We start from the raw sequence: 21,736 nt of genomic DNA on the forward strand, positions 1-21,736 counted from the left end.
GGGTAATAAATCCTGGCCCGTCTAGTAATGCGCATGGCCAGTGAGTGAATTTGAAAAGGGCCCGACAATCAGTTCAATGCAAAACACAGTGACATTGAAGATGTAAACTTGGAATTCTGAAACAAAAACTTTAACAATGATAACAGAAAACAACAGGACAACATATGCTTCATACATATGAACAGATCAAAATATTTACAGCAACCATGCGTTAAAAAGCCATACATACTCATGATGGTTTCTGTCCCACTGATTGGTGGTGTGTGAGATGAAACACCATATGCAGTTGAACCTGCATTATTGGAACAATGGAAACCAGACATAGATGGAAGACTTCCGTTAACTTCTGTTGATGGCACACTGTGTATTGGGTAGCTCTAAAAAAAAAAGAAAAATGTAGAGGCACAAAGCTCATTCACCAATTTTCCAAGTGCTGAAAGTATGTGGTTGCGCTGAAGGTTCAGGGCACTTGTAATCAGTCTTAAAACTACAGATTTTAACTGAATTTTTAAAAAATAAACTCAAACAAACAAACAAAACAAAAACAAAAACAAAAAACAAACAACAGGTAAAAGGAAACTGTCATGAAACAAAGGCTAGTTTTGCCCTTGTTCTATACTTGGATAAAGATGTGATCCAATAAATCAGTATGTGCATGGTATAGATTCTGACCGTCATATGTGCAATCTCTGTCCCTTAAAACTAATAAAAACTTCTATTACACATTTTCAAGGTTTAAAAAGTAAAAGTGGTTTGACTAAAGTTGGCAGAATAATCCATATCCATGATTTCTTCTGGAGGCTTCTAATCTCAATCATGCCATCTTTGGCAAGTAACAAGGGAAATGTTTTATTACAGAATAAAGCATGAAGGACTCCCTGGCTCTGTTGAGTTTACTGGCAGTACACTACTAATTAGCCCTGGCCGAACGTCTTTGAAGAGGCTACAAACAAGTGCATGTTATAACACAATTTGCGAGTTAGAACAAAAACTCAAGGATTTCCAATCATCATGCCACTAAGCCATATTTTAAACTAGAAATGTTAGATTTCTATCAGCTACTTAGGATATTTTCAAGTACTGTAATTCTCAAAATTGATATAGAAACTAATAGAACAAACCATGACTATTTTTAAAATACGCAGTTGGACAACTTAGGAGCATGCAGGAGGCTTGTTTAAAGATATTTAGTGACATTGAAACAAATTAGGTAAAATGAAGATCTGATACAGGTTTTCTACAATATGTCTGAATGGTTCAAGAGGGCTTTTCCAGCAAACAGACCGGAGACTATGTGAAACAAATTTGGCCTTCACGATATAGCTCATATTTTTGAGGAAATGAAATTTGAAAGTAGTAAAGCTCAATACTAATCAGAATTATCACTCCAGAGGATGACTATTGTGGGAATAGGAAGTTCACACTGTGCAACTGCAAGCTTCCTGGAGGTTGGGGCTAAGGACATTGTTATGTACAAGTCTGGAAAAAATATATCTGACCTTTGAATATTTAATGTGACTTTCATGCCCAGAGTAACAAACAGGCTGTACTGTTCAATAGGTTACATCTATTACAAATTGTACCTCTTGCTTTTTTAGGTGAAGAAAAATGCAAGTCTCTTATGGCCAGAAATACAGATTTGTGTTTTTAAAAAATTCTTTCTAATATGTGCCTGGTTTTCAGGCAATATAAGCCCAAAATAAACAGGAAAATTCAGAGTGTTCCTGGCTGATTAATATTATCCATAAACTTGTACTGCATACAAAGTCAAGAATGAATTTTCATTTCCTTCCATAAGGCATTAACTTTTGTCCTAAATAAATAAAAAGCAGCCTTAATTTAACAATAATTTATTTAAAAACCAAATGGAAAGTGTTGGTTGTTGATGGTTTATCATCCTCCAATGTGATTTAACCCCAGCCGAGCAGAAGGCAGTGCGATTCATGGGATGCGGTTTAAAATATTCTTATTTTGACACTTCTTTAAATGACCTCCAACCTGAACAATCAATTGTGTCACTGGACCAAGAAAACCATGTTGAATAAAAATACCCATACTATAAAAAGGAACACTATATTTCATGGGATAGATTGAGAAAATTAGGAAAAAACATATCAAAACAACTCTTTTGGCATTAATAGTTAATTTATTTATGTAACTTCCAGAAATAATTCACTGTGATATGTATTTTGAGACATGTAGTACTAATCAAATGTATATCATTCTGTAACAAATGCTATATTCACTAGAGATAAAAAGTTAAACAAAGAAATTGTCCTTTAAGCTTTCCAAGCAAATTGCTAAACTGTAAATGTTATTGAGTTTGTTTAAAACCAGTTTTTAAAACAGCAGACCTAAATGGTTTGCACATTTTAACAAGAATGCTGAGTAAAACTGTATCAGCATATTGATTGAAATGGATCGCTTTCCATAAGTGGACTTTAATAGTTCAGCATCAGCTAAATGATTCAGTGATGATGTAACGATTGAATAAATGTGTCCAACCAAAAATCAGTATTTATCACTTGGCCTTTAGAACAAGTATGAAACTTGTATTATAACAGTTTTGCCAGAGGCTAAAATCCACTAAAACCAGGACGAAATGCTGAGAAAAAAATGACAACAATAAACAAGCATTTCCAACCTAGAATCATCATTCTGGAGATAAACCTCACTTACCAGGCGTTCCTGTGAATGAAGGTTGCTGTAGCCACCAGATTGGGACAAATGGGATGAAGAATTTGCCATCAAATTTCCATATCCTGGCTGGCCTATTCCACTGGATGAGGTCCAAACATCAGGACCATTGTGAATACCATCTAAAAATGTAACAAGAAGCGTACTTAAATAACTATGCCACACAGGAACAGAAGTTTAATTATTAACACTCTTATCTGGTCAGTTTTGTATATTTAAAAAAAACAAGATAAAAGTAAACCAAATCACTCTTAGGTAAAGCATTTTTTTCTTTCCAGTTATTTGTTGCATTCTGTGAATATATCCTAAGGTATTCAATGGGATCCGTTCTTATTGATGCAGAATAAAAACCCCTTTTTTGATCTAATTAACTACTTCATTACAAGGTTGAATCTGGACTAAGACTTTTCCCTTGCGGTTTGGGGGGGGGGGGGGGGGTTGGGAGGGAGGAAGAAAAGAGGAAAGAGTAGAATAATAAATACTCTTCTTTCACTAATGTGAATTAGTTTGCACTCCTAATCCAGTTCACGGTGGGCAGTAACTTACAGATGAAAGTCATCCTTAAGTCATTTGTGTACAATTTCACTAAGATAGATCATAGGATAGCTTGACAGGACAAAAGGCAAGCTCCAACTAGGTATCTGGATGTCACCTTCTATGTTCAAGTTGCACCATTATTGGGGATGACAAAGGAACTTTCATTTGCATCTAATAATGGATTCCTTGTTGAGACAAACTAGCTGCTAGTAAAAGCAAAACCAAAAATATTGGAAATATAACCAGCACCTTAAAAGATGTTGAATAAGCTCCAGTCGCAATCTTGAAATGAATCACCCATATTGGATAAACCATCAAATACACCAGAGTCTGTTTCATCTAACTTGTTCACATTGCAATTTATGTACAGAAATTATTTACCACTCTCAGCCTACATAGTTGCTTAAGTGAAATGGGATGCACTTTGGAAGACTGCTCTCTGCACAAGAGGCAGGACAAGAACAACTGGGTGAGATGGTGTGAAGTCTCAGTATTGACCAGAGATTGGTGCTTTGACAATTAATTATTAAATTAGAACAATGCCAAATCTTTCAACTGGCAGAGAGTTGGTGAAAAACCAAATGAAATCAACAACTTAACTGAAATAATTATTTTGTACCCCACACAGGCTGTTGCAAGACCCTATTGTGCTTAACAATCACATTTACAAATCATTCTCAATTCCCTAACTAAAACTGCTTGTCAAGATTCAAACCCTAGATGGATGCAAAGAAAGACAGAGAGAAGAAATTGTGCAGGGGCTAAGGTAGGAGGAAAGAAAATTGGTTTGAAAAATTATACACAAAGGTTTGAGCATTCACATGTACAGTTGAGCGAGAATGATTCTGACCAATACCCAGAGAACAAAAAACAAAAGGAGCAATGCATCATATTGATATGTCATTCCTTATTTTTTTCCCCAGTAAAGTTAATTTACCTCAAAGTAGGGTTCCTTTACAGAAATGACTGCACAAAGACAATGTTATGCACTCAAAACATGTCCAATATTATTGATCAATTGTGAATCAGGAATTGCATTAAATAAGGAGAAAACAGAATGTATTCATCACTTCAATGTTGATTAATTCAGTTATCTGTAATCAGCCTTTTACCTTGAATATAGAAAGATCCTGGAAACACAGAACCTGAAGGTTTGGTTGAAGAATACCCAGATGTATCTCTGCTATATTCTTCACTTGATGTTGATGCGTAGACCTGCATTGGAAGGTTGAATAAATATATTTAAAAAAGATAAAAACTGAATAAGGTCTTAAGCTAAATTTCTACAGTTTTTAATGCCATTTAAACCCAAATAATTGAATGTTTTCCACCTTAATGAAGTCTAAGGATTTTGTAATAAGTATATATTCACAATTTACATGACTATAATTAGCAGGGTTACTAGTAACTTGTGTTACAGTGGCAGGCAATGATAATCTCCAACAAAACAGAAATAAGCAAATAATTTCCCATTGACTATCATTGCTGGACTCCCCACTAATATCCTGACAGTTACTATTTATAAGGAATTGAACTGGACTAACCATATAAATACAATGGCTAGAAGTGCAGGTCAGAAGCTGGGAATTTTGCAGCAAGTTATTCACCTTTTAACCAGCCCCACTCACCTCAAAAGCATGGCCACCAAATGATCAGCCAATAAATGCCTCATGCGTATTCTTACTGCAGATTGTCAAATGGAAGTGGGGTACATATCCTTAAAACAGTCAAACAATATGTTCATGAGCAGCAGTCACAAGTGGCTTTGGTCTGAATTAGGAGCAGATTGCATCAAAATGGGCTTCTGGTCTCACTTCAGTGGTGTGACAGAACGGAGGAGAATGTAAAATATCAAGATGATCACTGGGGAGAACCTCAGTTAACAAGGCTGGCAGTGCATGCCAGGTGAAACCAACTGAGGGACTCCCCCCCCCTCCTAAGAAAAGGGTTAAGTTAACCATTCACTTCAGTATAATATTGTAGATTTTACTATTTGAAAAAGGGTCCTTTGACGGAAAGCATTTCAAATCTATGCCTTAGACGCCTTCCTCAAATTTCAAAACTAGACACAATGAGCTTAAGTCACACCCACTTTAAGGTAGGGGTGAACACTTTCTCTTGTTTCACCTCAATTCCATTATCTGGCCTTTTATCCTTTCTTCCTGACACAAGCTGGGTCAATTTCTTTGATCTACTCACTCTAATGTCATCGGAGCTTGCAGAACTTCACTTTCACAGATCCAACTCAAACAATGTTAGCTGGAACTACCATTTGGCAAACCAACAGTTACTTTGAAGTGACTGAATACCAAACTCCAACATCACCTCCTACTGGACTATGATCTCATTAACAAGCATCAAGCCATCAATTCCAAGACTGTCACCTTTTTTTGCAATCACTCTTCTGCAGCCTCCAATTTCCATTTCTAAAACTGCACAGCTCGGTCACTTCCTATTGAAACGCTACAAAATTATTCTACCATGGCAGACCCACCTTTTCAGCCTGTTCTGGCCCCACAGAACTGATTTCTTCCTTTCCAAACTGTTCTTTCTCCCCTGTTCAGGGTCTTCCTACCTACATTGAGTACTCCGTCAACATCCTTCACTGCTTTCACACTGTTCCCAATTTCCTGACACTTACTGTACTTTATTATGTGTACCCTATTCCTTCTCAGCTCCACCTCTCACTAGATGTACTTTCATTACTCATTTATTTCATTACTGGTTATGCCAAACCCTAAGATGACCTCAAAAGAGGTGTTAAGCCCCCTTTTTTGAACTCCCCAACAGCCCACAGTGGGTAAGTACACCCAGTACTGTTAGAAAGGCATTCTAACCCAAAAAAGTCCTGCCTGTACATACTCACTGTCTGACCTTTTACTTCAAGTTTTCTCGATGACTCCATTTTCTCCAAATAAAAGGTGTTTCAATAAGGACCTGAAAGGGTCCTACTTCTATGTGCCTTTTAAATGGGAGAAGGGAACATTATTTGTTCTAATGATCTGGAGATACCGGTGTTGAACTGGGGTGGACAAAGTTAAAAATCACAACACCAGGTTATAGTTCAACAGGTTTATTTGGAGGCACTTGCTTTCGAAGCACTGTTTCTTCATCAGGTGCTTTATCAGAAGAAGCAGCGCTTTGAAAGCTAGTGCCACCAAATAAACCCGTTGGACTATAACCTGGTGTTGTGTGATTTTTAACTATTTGTTCTTGTCCTACTCCAGTCTGCTCCCTCACCACTTTACAATGACAACTTCTGGATTTAATAAACAGATAGTAGATTGCAGGACATAGGCATATTTACAGAGGGAGCACGTTAAAAAAAATTACATTTGAACAAAGAAAGTGATAAATAAAGGCCTAGGTTTAATGCGTGCATTAACATCTCTGAACAGGCTGATTTAGAAAAATTGGTCAAATGAAATATAAGCATAAAATAATTTGAAAAACATAGCAGTAACAGATCGGAGTGATTCAGGAATATTAATCTTTAAAAATAGATTTCATTCAGAAAATCCATTAATAAGCAAATTATAGCCATTCTTCATACGTAAATGCAAGTAATGTTGAATTTGTACAAACTATCGATTAGGTCACAACTGGAGGGCTACTTGCAGTTCTAGAGTCCATTATAGTAAGCATATTAGAGGAAAACATTCAACTACATTCACTGAAATGATAAGACAAATGAAAGTTTTGGATCAAGAATAGCTCAAACAAATTGGGGCAATTTCAATTACTTGGAGAAGACCAAACAAGGAGTGATAGCTTTCAAATCTGCAGGACTTTCTTTTTTTACATTTAAAAATAAGGGTACAAACCAGTGGATTGCTCCCACTAATTAGTGAACTAAAAAAAGCCCAGATTCCAGATTGGATGAATGAATCAAGTGGAAAACCTTCTTTCCCTTACAGAAGGTGGTTAGAAAATCCAATGTCTTCCCACAAAAGGGTTAAGGTAAACAACATCAACTAAAGAAAAATAGACATACATTTGCAAATTATAGGAAGTATATAAAGATTGATAGGAAAACTGCGTCCTTCCAAAACCATTCTCTGTTAAGTCAGCACTAACACAGGCATGATTGGCCAAAAGGCCTCCTTTAAAATTCTATAGTTTCTCTTATTTGTTTAATAAATGCCATTGAAAAAACTTTAAAAGGAACATGAAGTTTTACCTTTTCACGTTGCAAAGCAAGTAGGAGACAGAGAATGGCACCTTTACAGATGGATATTTTAAGAATTTTTTTGAATTAAATTTACAGTTTTGGACCATAAAAAGCATGCAATTACATCACAAAAGCTAAATGTAGCTAAAGATTAATGTAGTTAGTTTGCTATCTCAAGACCAAACAAGTACTTACATTGTATCCTTAATGTAATAAACTAGCCAAAAATACTTCAAGGCATATAAAGTTTAGAATATGGTACAGAGCCACAAAAGTTCGTTAATTTAAGACAAGGGCCAAAGGCTTGATCAAAGAACTAGATCTTAAAAATAATGCCTCAAAAGGAGTAAGCAAAAGAGAGGGGTTTGTAGAGGAAATGCCAGAGTTCAGGACTTTGACAGATCAAGGTGAAGTAATTAAGGTCAGAAATTGTCAAGAGGCCTCAATTAAAGAAACTAATATTAGAGGATTGAAAGGATGGAGAATAGAAAGATAAAGTGGGGGCAGGTCACAATCAGATTTGAAAACAACAGGGAGGATTTTAAAATCAAGGCACAGTTCACCAGGAGCCAATGCAAGTTTGCGAGAAAATAGGCAATGAGTAAACCAAATGGTGCAAATTAAGCCATAAGGACAAGATTGGATTTTAAAAAACTGCATGAGCTCAAAATTACAGAGGGTAAATCTTGGGGTGTGGTCAAGTGCACACAGGAATATTGCAGTCAATTGTAGAGATAACAAAAGGCAGCTGAGTAAGTCATTCACCCCATTGAAACTGTGATGTGAACTGAAGGCAAATGGCTTTTATTTTCCAAATATTTGAGAAAATGTATGCTGAATGAGAAGTACTCAACAAGAGGACTGAAGGAGGTGCTGTGAGGTGGAATCATCATAAACATGGAAGTGAACTTTGTGCTTTTAAATGATGAAGCAAGGGTGGCATTGCAAGTAGGAAATAAGTTGAGAAGGATGGATGACACTGCAGGCTGCAGGAGTAGGAAGAAAGGCCACTGTCCCCAGCTACAAATTAGATAGCGAAGACCTTGAATGAAATTTTAAAGTACTTTTACTGTGCCAGATCTAACCAAGAAATGATTGATGTCAGTTTCCTAAAATGGATCATGGATCGTGAATCATTTACAAACACCAATGTCCTGCAGTTCAATTAAGTTAAAATAAAAGGTGTTCATTTTATTACCATACATAAAGCTACAACGTTACAGACAACAATACACACCCAGAAATCAGATGCAAAATCTTTTTCTCCTACAATACACTCAAATCTAAAAGAACAGGTACTGGGTTGAAAATGAATCTAGAAAAATTGACTTATTTTATAATCTGATTAAATAGCAAGCATCAGGAAGGGAACTGAATGATGTACATCTAATAACTCTGCCATCTGTCCATTTCTGGCATCTGCCCAGCTTTAAACACAGCTGTGCAGGAGGAATGCATGCATCATAATAAACCCGATGAGGGTAGAATATTATCTTCTTGCAACTCAACAGTAACATCTGTAAAAGGTTTCAATTAAAAAAAGGTGCTGACTATCTTTTTGCTAGTGTGTTGCTGGAAAAGCACAGCAGGTCAGGCAGCATCCAAAGAGCAGGAAAATCGAGATTGGAAGGTTGGAACAGGGTAAGGTGGGGGAGGGGAAGTGAGGAAACTGGTGAAGTCCGCATTGATGCCCTGGGGTTGCGGGGTCTCAAGGCCGAAGATAAGGCGTTCTTGTTCCAGGTATCAGGTGGAGGGAATGGCGATGGAAGAGGCCCAGGCAGAGTGGGAGTTGAAATATTCAGCCATGGGATGGTGGGGTAGATTGGTGCGGGTGCCCTGGAGATGTTCTGTAAAGCGCTCAGCAAGAATGCGTCCAGTCTCCCCAACGTAAAGGAGACCACATCGGGCGCAACAAATATAATAAATGACACATGGAAGTGCAGGAAAGCGGATAGGGGTGGGGAGGGAAATATATCCCTGGTGGTCGGATCCATTTGTAGGTGGCTGAAATGTTGGCGGATAATGAGATTTATGTGGAGGTTGGTGGAGTGGAAGGGGAGGACCGGGGTGGCGGGGGCAGGGGGGGGTCTGTCCTTGTTGTGGTTGGAGGGGTGGGGTTTGGGAGCACAGGTGTGGGAAGTTGATAAGATACACTGGAGGGCACCTTCAACCTCATGGGAGGGGAAATTTCAGGTCTTTAAAAAGGAGGAGGCCACTTGATGTGTCCTGTGGTGAAACTGGTCCTCGTGGGAACAGATGCGGCGGAGGTGGAGGAATTGGGGAATTGGGAAATTGGGATTACAGGATAGCATACTTGCAGGTGGTAGGGTGGGAGGAGGAGTAATCCAGATAGCTGTGGGAGTCGATAGGTTTGTAAAAAAATGTCAGTGTCGAGTTGATCCTCGTGGATGGAGATGGAGGGGTCTAGGAAGGGGAGGGAGGTGTCCGGAATAGTCCAGGTGAATTTAAGGTCGGGGTGGAATGTGTTGGTGAAGTTGATGAACTGTTCAACCTCCTTGTGGGAGCACAAGGTGGCGCCAATGCAGTCATCAACGTAGCGGAGGGAGAAGTGGAGAGAGTGGTGCTGGTGTAACTGCGGAAGATGGACTGTTCTACGTAGCTGACAACGAGACAGGCATACCTAGGACCAATGTGGGTGCCCCTGGCTATTCCTTTCGTCTGGAGGAAGTGGGAGGATTGGAAGGAGAAATCATTGAGGGTGAGGACCAGTTCAGCCAAACAAATAAGAATGTCAGTGGAAGGGTACTCGTGCGGACATTTGGAGAGGAAGAAATGGAGGGCTTTGACGCTCTGGTCATGGCAGATGGAGGCGTAGAGGGACTGGATGTCCATGGTGAAGATGAGGCATTGGGGGCTGGGGAAAAGGAAGTCTTGGAGGAGGTGGAGGGTGTGGGTAGTATCCTGAACGTATGTGGGGAGACCCTGGACCAGGAAGGATAGGACAGTATCGAGGTAGGTGGAGGGGAGTTCGGTAGGGCAGGAGCAGGCTGACATGATGGGTCGGCTGGGGTAGTCAGACTTGTGGATCTTGAGTAGGAGGTAGAATTGGGTGGTGCAGTATTCCCGAACTATGAGGTTGGAGATCTATGAGGTGGGACTATGAGGTGGGAGATCTCCTGAGGGTGATGAGGTTGTGTATGGTTTGGGAGATGATGGTTTGTGGATGGGGTGAGAGAACATGGCCGAGGGGGCGGTAGGAGGAGGTGTCTTAGAGTTGGCGCCTGGCTTCAGCGGTGTAGAGGTCAGTGCGCCAAACTACCACAGCACCTTTGTCTGCTGGTTTGATGGCGAGGTTGGGGTTGGAGTGGAGGAAATCTACAGTACCAGATTAATGCGTTTGACACACGCTGCGACCTTGAAACCAAACAATAACATTGCCCTCCCCTCCTGTGACATTACTTCTGCCCGTTAACTTAACCATAAGCACCACTGCCACCCCCTTTTGGAAGCATCACCTCGAAATCCAGCCCCACTCCAGGTCTTAGCTCCCATCCCTGCCGTGTCTTCACAATTCCCCCAGACCCCCCCCCCCCCCCCCTCACGGAGGACGAACGCTTCTTCCTCAGTGAAGGCCTTACCTTTATCCCTCTACAGTCCCAGATGAATGAATTCGACATACACTGCAACCTTGAATGTTTCTTCCACCGCCTCTGTGCCTACTTTTGCAACATAGTGGGAGGGCGGGTGTCTGAGGACCCCTTCCCCACCTCCAACATACCCCATCCTCCCGGACACCCTGTGCTGACCTGCTACCTGCCCTGGACCTCTTCATTTCAAACTGCCACCGTGACATCAACCGCCTCAACCTGTCCAACATCTCTCCCTCACGATGTGCAGCCTTCCACTCCAACCTCAACCTCACCATCAAGTCAGCAGACAAAGGAGGTGCAGTGGTAGTTTGGCACACTGACCTCTATACCGCTGAAGCCAGGTGCCAACTCAGACACCTCCTCCTACCGCCCCCTCGGCCATGACCTCACACCTGATCCCCAAACCATCATCTCCCAGATCATACACAACCTCATCGCCTCAGGGGATCACAGCTTCCAACCTCAGTTCGGGAATACCGCACCGCCCGATTCTACCTCCTACCCAAGATCCACAAACCTGACTACCCCAGCCAACCTATTGCATCAGCCTGCTTCTATCCCAAACTCATCTCCATCTACCGCAAAGTGGTCCTATCCCTCCTGGTCCAGAAACTCCCCACATACGTTCGGGACACCACCCTCCACCTCCTCCAAGACTTCCTTGTCCCCAGCCCCCAACACCTCATCTTCACCATGGACAGTCACTCTACACCTCCACCTGCCATGACCAGGGTCTCCAAGCCTTCAGTTTCTTCCTCTCCTGACGTCCGCACCAGTGCCTTTCCACTGACACTTACTTGTTTGGCTGAGCTCATCTTCACCCTCCACAATTTCTCCTGCCAAGCCTCCAATTCCTCCAGCCATGGGCACCCCGCATGGGTCCCAGGTATGCTAGTTTCTTTGTCAGCTACATAGAACAGTCCAGAGTTACACCAGCACCACTCCCCACCTCTTCCTCTGCTACAGTGATGACTGCATTGGCGCCACCTTGAGGTTGAACACCTCAAACTTCAACACATTCCACCCAGACCTTAAATTCACCTGGACCATCTCTGACACCTCCCTCCCCATCGACGGGGACCAACTCAACACGGACCTTTTTTTTTTTTACAAACCTACCGACTTCCACCGCTACCTGGGATACCGACTTCCACCGCTACCTGGGATTACACCTCCTCCCACCCTACCACCTGCAAAAATGTCTATCCCGTATTCCCAATTCCTTCGCCACATCTGCTCCCAGGAGGAACAGTTCCACCACAGAACACACCAGATGGCCTCCTCCTTTAAAGACTGGAATTTCCTCTCCCACATGGTTGAAGACGCCTTCCAACGCATCTCATCCACGTCCCGCACCTCCACCCTCAAACCCCACCTGTCCAACCACAAAAAAGGGACAGAAACTTCTGGTTCTCACCTTCCACCCCGCCAACCTCCGCATAAATCGCATCATCCGCTGACATTTCCACCACCTACAAATGGACCTAAACACCAGGGATACATTTCCCTCCCCACCCCTATCTGCTTTCTGCAAAGACCATTCCCCTCTGCGACTAACTGGTCAGGTCCACGTCTCCTAACAAGCCATCCTCCCCTCCTGGTACCTTCGCCTACCACCTAGGAATTGCAAAACCTGCACCCACACCTCCCCCCTTACCTCCGTCCAAGGCCCCAAAAGGAGCCTTCCACATCCAAAGTTTCACCTGTACTTACATATTATTTATTGTATCTGTTGCTCCCAATGTGGTCTCCTCTACATTGGAGAGACTGGACGCCTTGTTGCAGAGCGCTTAACAGAACGTCTCCAGCACACCCGCACCAATCAACCCCACCACCCAGTGGCCGAACATTTCAACTGCCCCTCCCACTCTGTCGAGGATATGCAGGTCCTGGACCTCCTCAAATCACCATTTCCTCACCATCCAACGCCTGGAGCAAGAACGCCTTATCTTCCACCTTGTGACCCTTCAACCCCAGGGCATCAATGTGAACTTCACCATTTTCCTCATTTCCCCTACCCCCACCTTACCCTAGTTCCAACCTTCCAGCTCAGTACCACCCTCATGACCTATCCCACCTGTCAATCTTCCTTCCCACCTATCTGCTCCACCCTCCTCTTCGACCTATTATGTTTACCCCCACCTCCATCCACCTATTGCACTCTGAGCTACCTTCTCTCCAGCCCCATCCCCCTCCCATTTATCTCTCAACCCCCGAAGTTCCTAGCCTCATTCAAGGAGGGCGGCTCTGGCCCGAAACGTCGACTTTCCTGCTCTTCGGATGCTGCCTGACATGTTGTGCTTTTCCAGCAACACACACAACTCTGATCTCCAGCATCTGCAGACCTCACCTGTCTATCTTTTTGTTAGCTTGTGTATTTGCTTTGCAAAAGGGCAAACAAACTAGAGTCTTATTACAAGTAGGTATAAAAGTGAAGTTTCAAAATTGACAGAAAAAAATCCTATGCACACTTGAGAAACGTGACTAAATCACAAAGATTTCTACTGATTCTACAAGTGTATTTATCCTAAGAAATTTTCTTTCAAATGCCGTAAAATTACACACAAAGGTTCTGAAAATATAAACATACAAAACAAAAATTTTAAAAATTATGGCAGGATAAAAACATCTAAACTTTGAAGAAAGATTGCCAATGACTAGAACGTGAACTGAACTAGCCATGTAAAGGCTGTGGCTAGCAGTCTAAATCAAAGGCTCGGAAACCACTACATGTAACTCACCTTCTTGAATCCCCTTAAAAAAGTCAAAAATCATTGAAATGCACACAGTACTTATAACAAGATAGATACTTTGATGCACAAATAGTAATAAATGCATGTGACTTTTTAGCTATTACAGATTGGTTTGCAAGGAATGGGAGGTTAAGGAAATTTGATATTCAGAAAAAAAAATACGTAAAAATGGAAAAGATGGTGGGATAGCATTGCTAATAAAGGGGTGCAGTGTGGTAGGGAGTAAAGGTATAAGTGCAATAGATTGTAATGTGGAATCAATTTGGGTGGAAAGGCGGAATAGCAAGGAAAAGAAATCATGGGTGGTAGTCATCGGTCAACCCCCAAAGAGTTGACTTATGCTTGTCCTACAGTGAGACAAGAAATAATGGAGGCAAGTCACGGGTGATTTTAATCTCTATACAGATCGGACCTTGCTGCAGTCAAAGTCCATAGCAAATGACTCCATTCAGACTGAAAACAGGAACTATAAGCAGTGAGGTGGTGACAAACCAGGGATTAAGGTTTTCCTGTTTGAAGTTAAACAGTGGAGGCAAGTTAGTTTCATGGCATCATTCCTCATGAGCCAGAACTGAGTTCTCACAGGAACACATGCTTCTCATGATTTATTTTTAATGCAAGATATTGAGCACATTTCTTGGTGAACTGCATGGAGAGAGACAATCGTGTACACCACTGCTCGAACCTATTGGCTTCCAAGGCTCTGATGTCACATTTCAAGTTCAGCTGAACATCTCTTCAGACAAGCCAGGAACTACCCTTTCATGCTGAGGTGCTCATTTTAAAACACTGGCCAGAAGGCCCAAGAGAAAAGTAAGCTAGCTTCCCACTCATATGCTAACTGCTTTTGCATCAATTTCTGTTACACTCAATCCCTCCTTTGTATCACTGTAGGAAAAATTGACCCAAAACTAGGCGGAGGGGTCCACAACAGGGAGGGAAAAAGGTAAGAAATGACAGACTTTTTACTCTCTAGGAATGGAGCTGACCAGAAAGATCAGGGTCACTGATGAGCTGAAGAGAACACAGCAGTGGACTGTTTCATTTTATTTGAAAGGAGCTAAACAAATGAAATGGTTGGTGACCATGTGGGTATTGTTGATCCATCAGAAGTGTGTAGGTACATTTAGTGAGGTATTTACATCACTATCAGAGGTGGTATCTGGGAGTATGATGCAGTGAAAAATAGCTAGTATCAGGTGCCAACAGACAACATTTTAGGAATCTAAGGAGGGATCCTGGTTAATTGAATTTGAAAGGATCTAAGTAATTTTGATAGGGGATTAAAAATAGATCAATCATGTGACACTCAGATGATTATTTTGGAGGAGTCCAAAAATTCACTTCCTGAAGTAGTGACAACTCAGGAGGAAGAGCAGAGAGTGAAGACTAAGATTAGTAGTGGAAATGACAGATGATGAGTTGGCTCATAAATCAAAGTTTGGTGTCCAACAATTTCAATCTGAGGGGAATAGAAATCCTCAGATAGTAAGGAAAAAAGGTGGTGATCTCATTGAAGGTAATAAAGATAGTTTACCACAAGATTAAAAAAAAGGAAAACCCATGAAAGGGAAGGGGAAGTAAAAAAGCTCAGGTGTTTTCACTGCAATAAAAATAGGACACATGAAGTCAGTGGTGGTGGTTTTAAAAAAAAGTAAAGTTTGATTATGAGTTGGTTGAGAAGAAAGTGCTAGATCTCTCAAAATAATTTTCTTGCGTGGGTAAGGTTTACTCAGAGTCAGAGAAGTCAGAGGTGTACAGCACAGAAACAGACCCTTTGGTCCAACTCGCCCATGCCAACCAGATGTGCCAACCTAATTTAGTCCCACCTGCCAGCACCCAGCCCAGATCCCTTCAAACACTTCCTGTTCATATACCTATCCAGATACCTTTTAAATGTTGCAATCATACCAGCCTCCACCACTTCCTCTGGCAGCTCATTCCACTCACGCATCACCCTCTGCATGAAAAAGTTGCCCCTTATGTTTATGTCTTTCCCCTCTCAACCTACACCTGTGCCTTCTAGTTCTGGTCTCCCCCACCCCAGGGAAAAGACCTTATCTATTCACCCTATCCATGCCCTTCATGATTTCATAAACCTCTATAAGGTCACCCCTCAGCCTCTAGGGAAAACAGCCCCAACCTATTCAACCTCTATGCCAGGAGCAGGTAAAGAAATTAAGATTTTGAGATCTGGGAGCCAGTCAATCTTTGATAGTGAGAGATAAGGAGATATGTAATTCAAAAGCAATACTGCCAGAAAAGGTGGTAATATATGGAATTCATAGGGAGCACAGCAGTGTTCAATTATATAAAATGAGGTTAGAGAATCCAGTGGAAAGTGGAGAAGTTGTGACAGGAGTAAGGGAGAAATTCCCTGTTCCAGAAATAGAGTTTATCCTCAGCAATGCTTTAACCAGATCACAGCTGGGAGTGATGCGGCACGGTGGCAGAGGTTAGCACTGCTGCCTCACAGCGCCAGAGACCTGGGTTCAATTCCTGCCTCAGGCGACTGACTGTGTGGAATTTGCACATTCTCCCCTTGTCTGCGTGGGTTTCCTCCGGGTGCTCCGGTTTCCTCCCACAGTCCAAAAATGTGCAGGTTAGGTGAATTGGCCATGCTAAATTGCCCGTAGTGTTCGGTGCAGAGGTAAATGTAGGGGAATGGGTCTGGGTGGGTTGCGCTTCGGCGGGTCGGTGTGGACTTGTTGGGCCGAAGGGCCTGTTTCCACTCTAAATAATCTAATCTAATCTCATGATACCTACTGTGGTTGTAAAACCAGGGAAAAAAAAATCAGGTGTTACAGGAAGCAAATCCTGGGATTTTTCCTGACTCAATGGTAACAAAGGCACAAAGCTACAGACTGAAGCAGGAGAAATCAAGGAATAAAGAGAAGGATGTTGATATTCAATTATCAGAAACCATGTTTGATCAAACAGTTGAGAAAAAAGAAGAAGGAAAAAGTTGCTAGTTTTAGTTCAGGGAAATTAGCTAAATTCCAACAGAAAGAGGAAAAATTGACACAGTTGTATCAAAAGGCATGCACAGAAGAATCTGAGTGCATCACAAAATTTTACTATCTTAAAAATGAAATCTTGACTAGGAAATGGAGACCACTGCATATTCAGACATGGGGCAGCACAGTGGCAAACATTGCTGCCTCACAGCACCAGGACCCCAGGTTAGATTCCAGCCTTCTCCCAATGTCTGCGTGGGTTTCCTCATGGTGCTCCGGTTTTTCCTCCCACAGTCCAAAGATGTGCAGGTCAGGTGAATTGGCCACGTCAAATTACCCATAGTGTTAGGTGCATTAGTCAGAGGGAAATAGGTCTGGGTGAGTTACTCTTTGGAGGGTTGGTGTGAACTGTTTGGGCCGAAGGGCCTGTTTCCACACTGTAGGGAATCTAATCTCATCTAAAATGGGCAGACATTCATCAAGTTGTATTACCAGTGAGTTATAGAAAGGTGGTGTTGTGGGTAGCACATGAATTACCAGTAGGTGGTCATTTGGGAGAAGGGAAAATGCAAGCCAAAACACAAAGAAAAAAAAACACTTATTGGCCTGGACTGCATAAGAATGTGGTTTAGTTTTGCCAGACACGTCATATACATCAGGTAATTGATAAAGCTCAGGCAGTGATAAAACCAGCACCCTTAATATCCATTCCCATATTTGAGGAACCTTGAACAAGAGGCTTAATTGATTAGCAATAGGACTCCGACCTAAAACAAAAAAGTGGGAACCAGTATTTGTTGACCATAATGGATGTGTCCACTACATTTCCAGTGGCTATTCCATTATGCAGTATCTTAGCTAAAAGGATTGCAGAAGAGTTGCTCAAATTTAAAAATCTAGCTACAGGGTCACATTTTACATCAAAATTATTCAAGGAAGTTACAGATAGCTTAGGAATGAAACAATTCAAATCCATAGCATGACAGCTAGATTTGCAGGGGGCATTAGATCGGTGGCAACCTTTATAAAGCTCATATTGAGGGCTTACAGACAAGACTATAACTAATCCAGAAGATTGGGATAAAGGAATTCCATTTGTACTTTTTGCAATTAGGGATACACTTAATAAATCAACAAAAACTAATTCAAATGGACTAAGTTTTGGGCATGAAGTGAGAGGACCCCCACTAAAAATAAATTGAGGAATTGGTGAGTCAGAATTCAGAGACTACATATTTGAACTGTGTCACATTTTAGGGAATGTTTAAATAGAGCAGAGGAGTTGGCTAGACAGCACTTGAAAGTAAGAGTGGTAAGTTCACCTAGACCATCCACCTCCCTCCCTTTCCTGGGCCCCTTTGTCTCCACCTCTAGCAACTAACTCAACACTGACATCTACTTCAAATCCATAGACTCCCACAGCTACCTGGACTGTACCTCCTCCTACGCACCCCCTCCTCTAAAAATGCGATCCCTTACTTCCAATTCCTTCATTGTATCTGCTTCCAGGAGGAGCAATTCCCCTCCAGACATCCCGGATGATCTCCTATTTCAAGGATTGCAACATCCCCTTCCAATTTATCAACAATGCCCTCCAACACATCTCCTCCACTTCCTGCGCCTCTGGCCTTAAACCCCACCCCACCAACCGCAACGATAGTACCCCCCCCCCCCCCCCCCCCACCGGTCCTCACCTTCCACCCCATTAATCTCCAGATACAGAACATTATCTGCCATTTCTGCCACCTACAATCAGACCTCACCACCAGAGATAGATTTTCCTCCCCACGCCTATCTGTATTCCACATAGACCATTCCCTCCACGACTCCCTACTTAGGTCCATGCTCCCCACCAACCCACCCGCCACATCTGGCACCTTCCCTTGCCGCCACAAGAGGTAAAACCTGCACACACACCTCCCCCCACTTCTGTCCAAGGTGGGAAAGAATCCTTTCACATTGGCACAGACTTTCCTGCACATCCAAACATCTCATTCTACTGTGCCCGTTGCTTCGATGTGGTCTCCTCTATGTTGGGGAGCCAGGACACCAACTTGCAGAACATTTCAGAGAACATCTCTGGGACACATGCACCAAACAACCCCACAACCCTGTGGCTATTTCAACTCCCCTCCCATTCCGCCAAGGACATGCAGGTCCTGGGCCTCCTCCACTGCCAAATCCAAGCCACTTGAAGACTGCCTCATTGCCCACCTTGGGACCTTTCAACAAAATGGCAACATTGACTTCACTAGTTTCCAAATCTCTGCTCCCCCACCTCATGCCAGATCCAACCCTCCAACTCAGCATATAATTGAAGTGAGTTGCAGCAAATGGAAGCCAGATGGCATCCAACAATCATGTGTGGACTATCACAAAGTCAGTTACAGAATCTATTTCGCATCCTATCCTTTGGAAGGCTGCATAGAAATATAAGGTGCTTCTCTCTTTTTCAAAGTTGGACTTACTCAGAGGACAATGGCAGATATCTTTTTCTGACCAAAGAGCAAAGGAAATTTCAGCTTTGGTGATGCTGAATGGACTGCACCAGTTTAAAATCATGCTGTTCAGTATGAAATAGGCCTTTTGGATTATCAAGTTGTGTGGTATACACAGACGACCTGGTGATGTTTAGTCACACATGGAAAGAATATTTAGAGCATCTACTAGAGTTGTCAATTGACTGTGGGAAGCAGGCTTGGTGATAAAACTGGTTAAGAATGAGTTTGCAAAAGCCCAGGTCACTTTCCTGTGTCACATTATTGGACACAGACAGATGGTCCCACGGGATCTGAAAATAAATGCTATTAGGGAGTTTCCCATACCATCGAAGGAGGAAGTACAATTCCTGGTTTTTAAATCAGGAGTTAGTACCAAATTTTAGCAGCGTGGTTGCTAACTTGTTGAAAAGTGCAGAAAACATCAGTGAAAGGAGGAATGTCAGAAGGCATTTGACAGCCTGAATGCTGTGGCAACCACTGCCCAGTTAGCCAGACCTAATTATGCAAAGCCATTCAAGGTAGATATTAATGCTTACACTTGCAAGATGACAAGATAGAAAAACCTATTGGGTATTTTTCCAGAAAACTGAATAATCAGCATAAATATTCCACAATTGAAGAGACCTTGACTTTGGTGTTGGCATTGCAACATTTCTACATTTATTTTTGCCAGTAATGTGTCGGCGACAGTTGTATATACTGACCATAACCCCTTATCGTTTCTGGAAAAATTAAGGATAAAAATTCTAGACTGTTTAGATGGTGCTTATTATTGCAGCCACAGGAAGAGAGAATGTAATTGCCAACACATTGTTGCAACTACGAAGGATGACAAAGGTGCTTAGTGGCAAGGGGACAAAAACTGAAATGGACTGTAGTGAATGTTTGCATGCTTAGAGTCAAAGTAATGTGTATTTATTGTAGTGCACTAATCACAAAAGGCTAAAGGCTTTTAAAAATGAAGTCAAATGATCTTTGTATATTGATGGTCCCTTTTTGTTTAAGTAGGTGGGGGAAGGAAGGGGTGATGATAATATGGTTTTAAGATGTGTTTTTTGTCCTGGTTTTTTATTAAATGAAGAAAGGTTGGCACAAAAAGGTACTGAGCAGTCTGTTCAATGCCAATAGAGTAAACAGCTTGTGAGGCTTTAATTTCTTTTTCTTCTCAGAATTTGGAACAATAGAAGCAACCTGAATAGGTGGGGTTAGGCTCCCCAAGAACCAGGAATTTTAGCTTTAGCTTTAGCTTTCTGCAATTGCTGGGGTCTCGAGATGTCTTGTTAAAAGTGTACAGGGTGTTGGAGAGGATGCACGTGGTGTACCATAAACTGTTCTGCAAAGTACTTCTGTTACTGAAGTAACAAGTATGTGGTACAAAGCCAGCTGTAAAAGATCCCAATCTAACAAGACATCAGAGAAAGCTAAAATGTGCCTCGAATGAAGATAGTAAATAAAAATCAACTAAGTTGTAATTTTTAAAGTTTAGAAGAAATTAAAAAGGTAACTTAAAATTTACTTGAATACAAAAATGAAACTTGCCAAGCTGTGGACAGAGTTTCATGGCAGATTTAATGACAGGTTTTTAAATTGGGGTCAGCAACATCATTGTATTGACGTTTATACTATTTGAATTCAAAATTCTACTTCTTCAGTCGATCTCCTGCTACGTCAATACATCAGAAGTCATGGACCAGCATTGACTTTTGCATACAAAAATTTCCAACTGCTTTTTTTGTCATACTTGAATCATATCTTCTAAATATGAAATGTTTATTGCCATATTTCAAATAGCTGTGCATTTTATGCTATAAGTTATGGCAGTGTTAATATTACTCCCAACTCCTCTCACTTTTACACAAATTAGTATTTCGCATAATTCCACTTTTTGGCATTCAAAATTGCCGTGACTTTTGCTATTTAACTCAAATTAAAATAAATCAAATATTAATAAGAAAATAAGCAAATAATGTGACATAAAGAGACCAAATTATTTTTCTTTATTTGATTCAGTTATTCCCTACTCAAACTTCAGTTCACTGAGTGAGTACTGTTGGTTTTGACTAGTTTAATTTAGCGCATGGAAAAACAATGAATAAAAATATTTTTATGGTGACAGCAATACTACTTTTCAGAGGTCTGTGAAAATGAGTCAATATTTGCAGCGGACCTCAAGCAGAAAGCTCTGAAAATGACACTAAGTAATATGAGGAAGGCTGCAAATTCCTCAAACAAGGCAAATGACATCATACAGATGTAAATTTTCAGCACTTTTCAGATTTCCATCCATATGCAACTAGGCTTGGAGATATTTCAAGCTAACAGGTCAGAAACGTGACACTACTTTTAACAAAGTCAGCTTGATCATAAATACGGTGTATGCGAAGCACCAGTGTGCTTCAAGTTCTGCATATCATGTTAACGTACTCACAAGGGATTGATAAGGAAATATAATTTTGCTTATATCCTACTCAACTGTGTCACTAGAGAACTGCATAAAACAATACTTAAA

General features: G+C 41.4%; 1 protein-coding gene across 5 annotated transcripts in view; it reads right to left on the reverse strand.

Annotated features, from left to right (window-relative positions):
* The window catches only part of LOC140494655 (transcription factor 12-like), a 150,447-nt gene that overhangs the window by 53,777 nt on the left and 74,934 nt on the right, over positions 1-21,736 (reverse strand). For all 5 annotated transcript variants that reach the window (XM_072594080.1, XM_072594078.1, XM_072594081.1 and 2 more), the window contains 3 exons: positions 4,347-4,449; positions 2,680-2,819; positions 230-377 (listed from right to left, as the gene is read on the reverse strand). In XM_072594080.1, coding sequence (XP_072450181.1) covers positions 230-377; positions 2,680-2,819; positions 4,347-4,449 — 391 coding nt within the window. The remainder of the gene's footprint in view (positions 1-229; positions 378-2,679; positions 2,820-4,346; positions 4,450-21,736) is intronic.

Source organism: Chiloscyllium punctatum, chromosome 24 (genome assembly GCF_047496795.1).
Source record: "Chiloscyllium punctatum isolate Juve2018m chromosome 24, sChiPun1.3, whole genome shotgun sequence".
Taxonomy (NCBI): domain Eukaryota; kingdom Metazoa; phylum Chordata; class Chondrichthyes; order Orectolobiformes; family Hemiscylliidae; genus Chiloscyllium; species Chiloscyllium punctatum.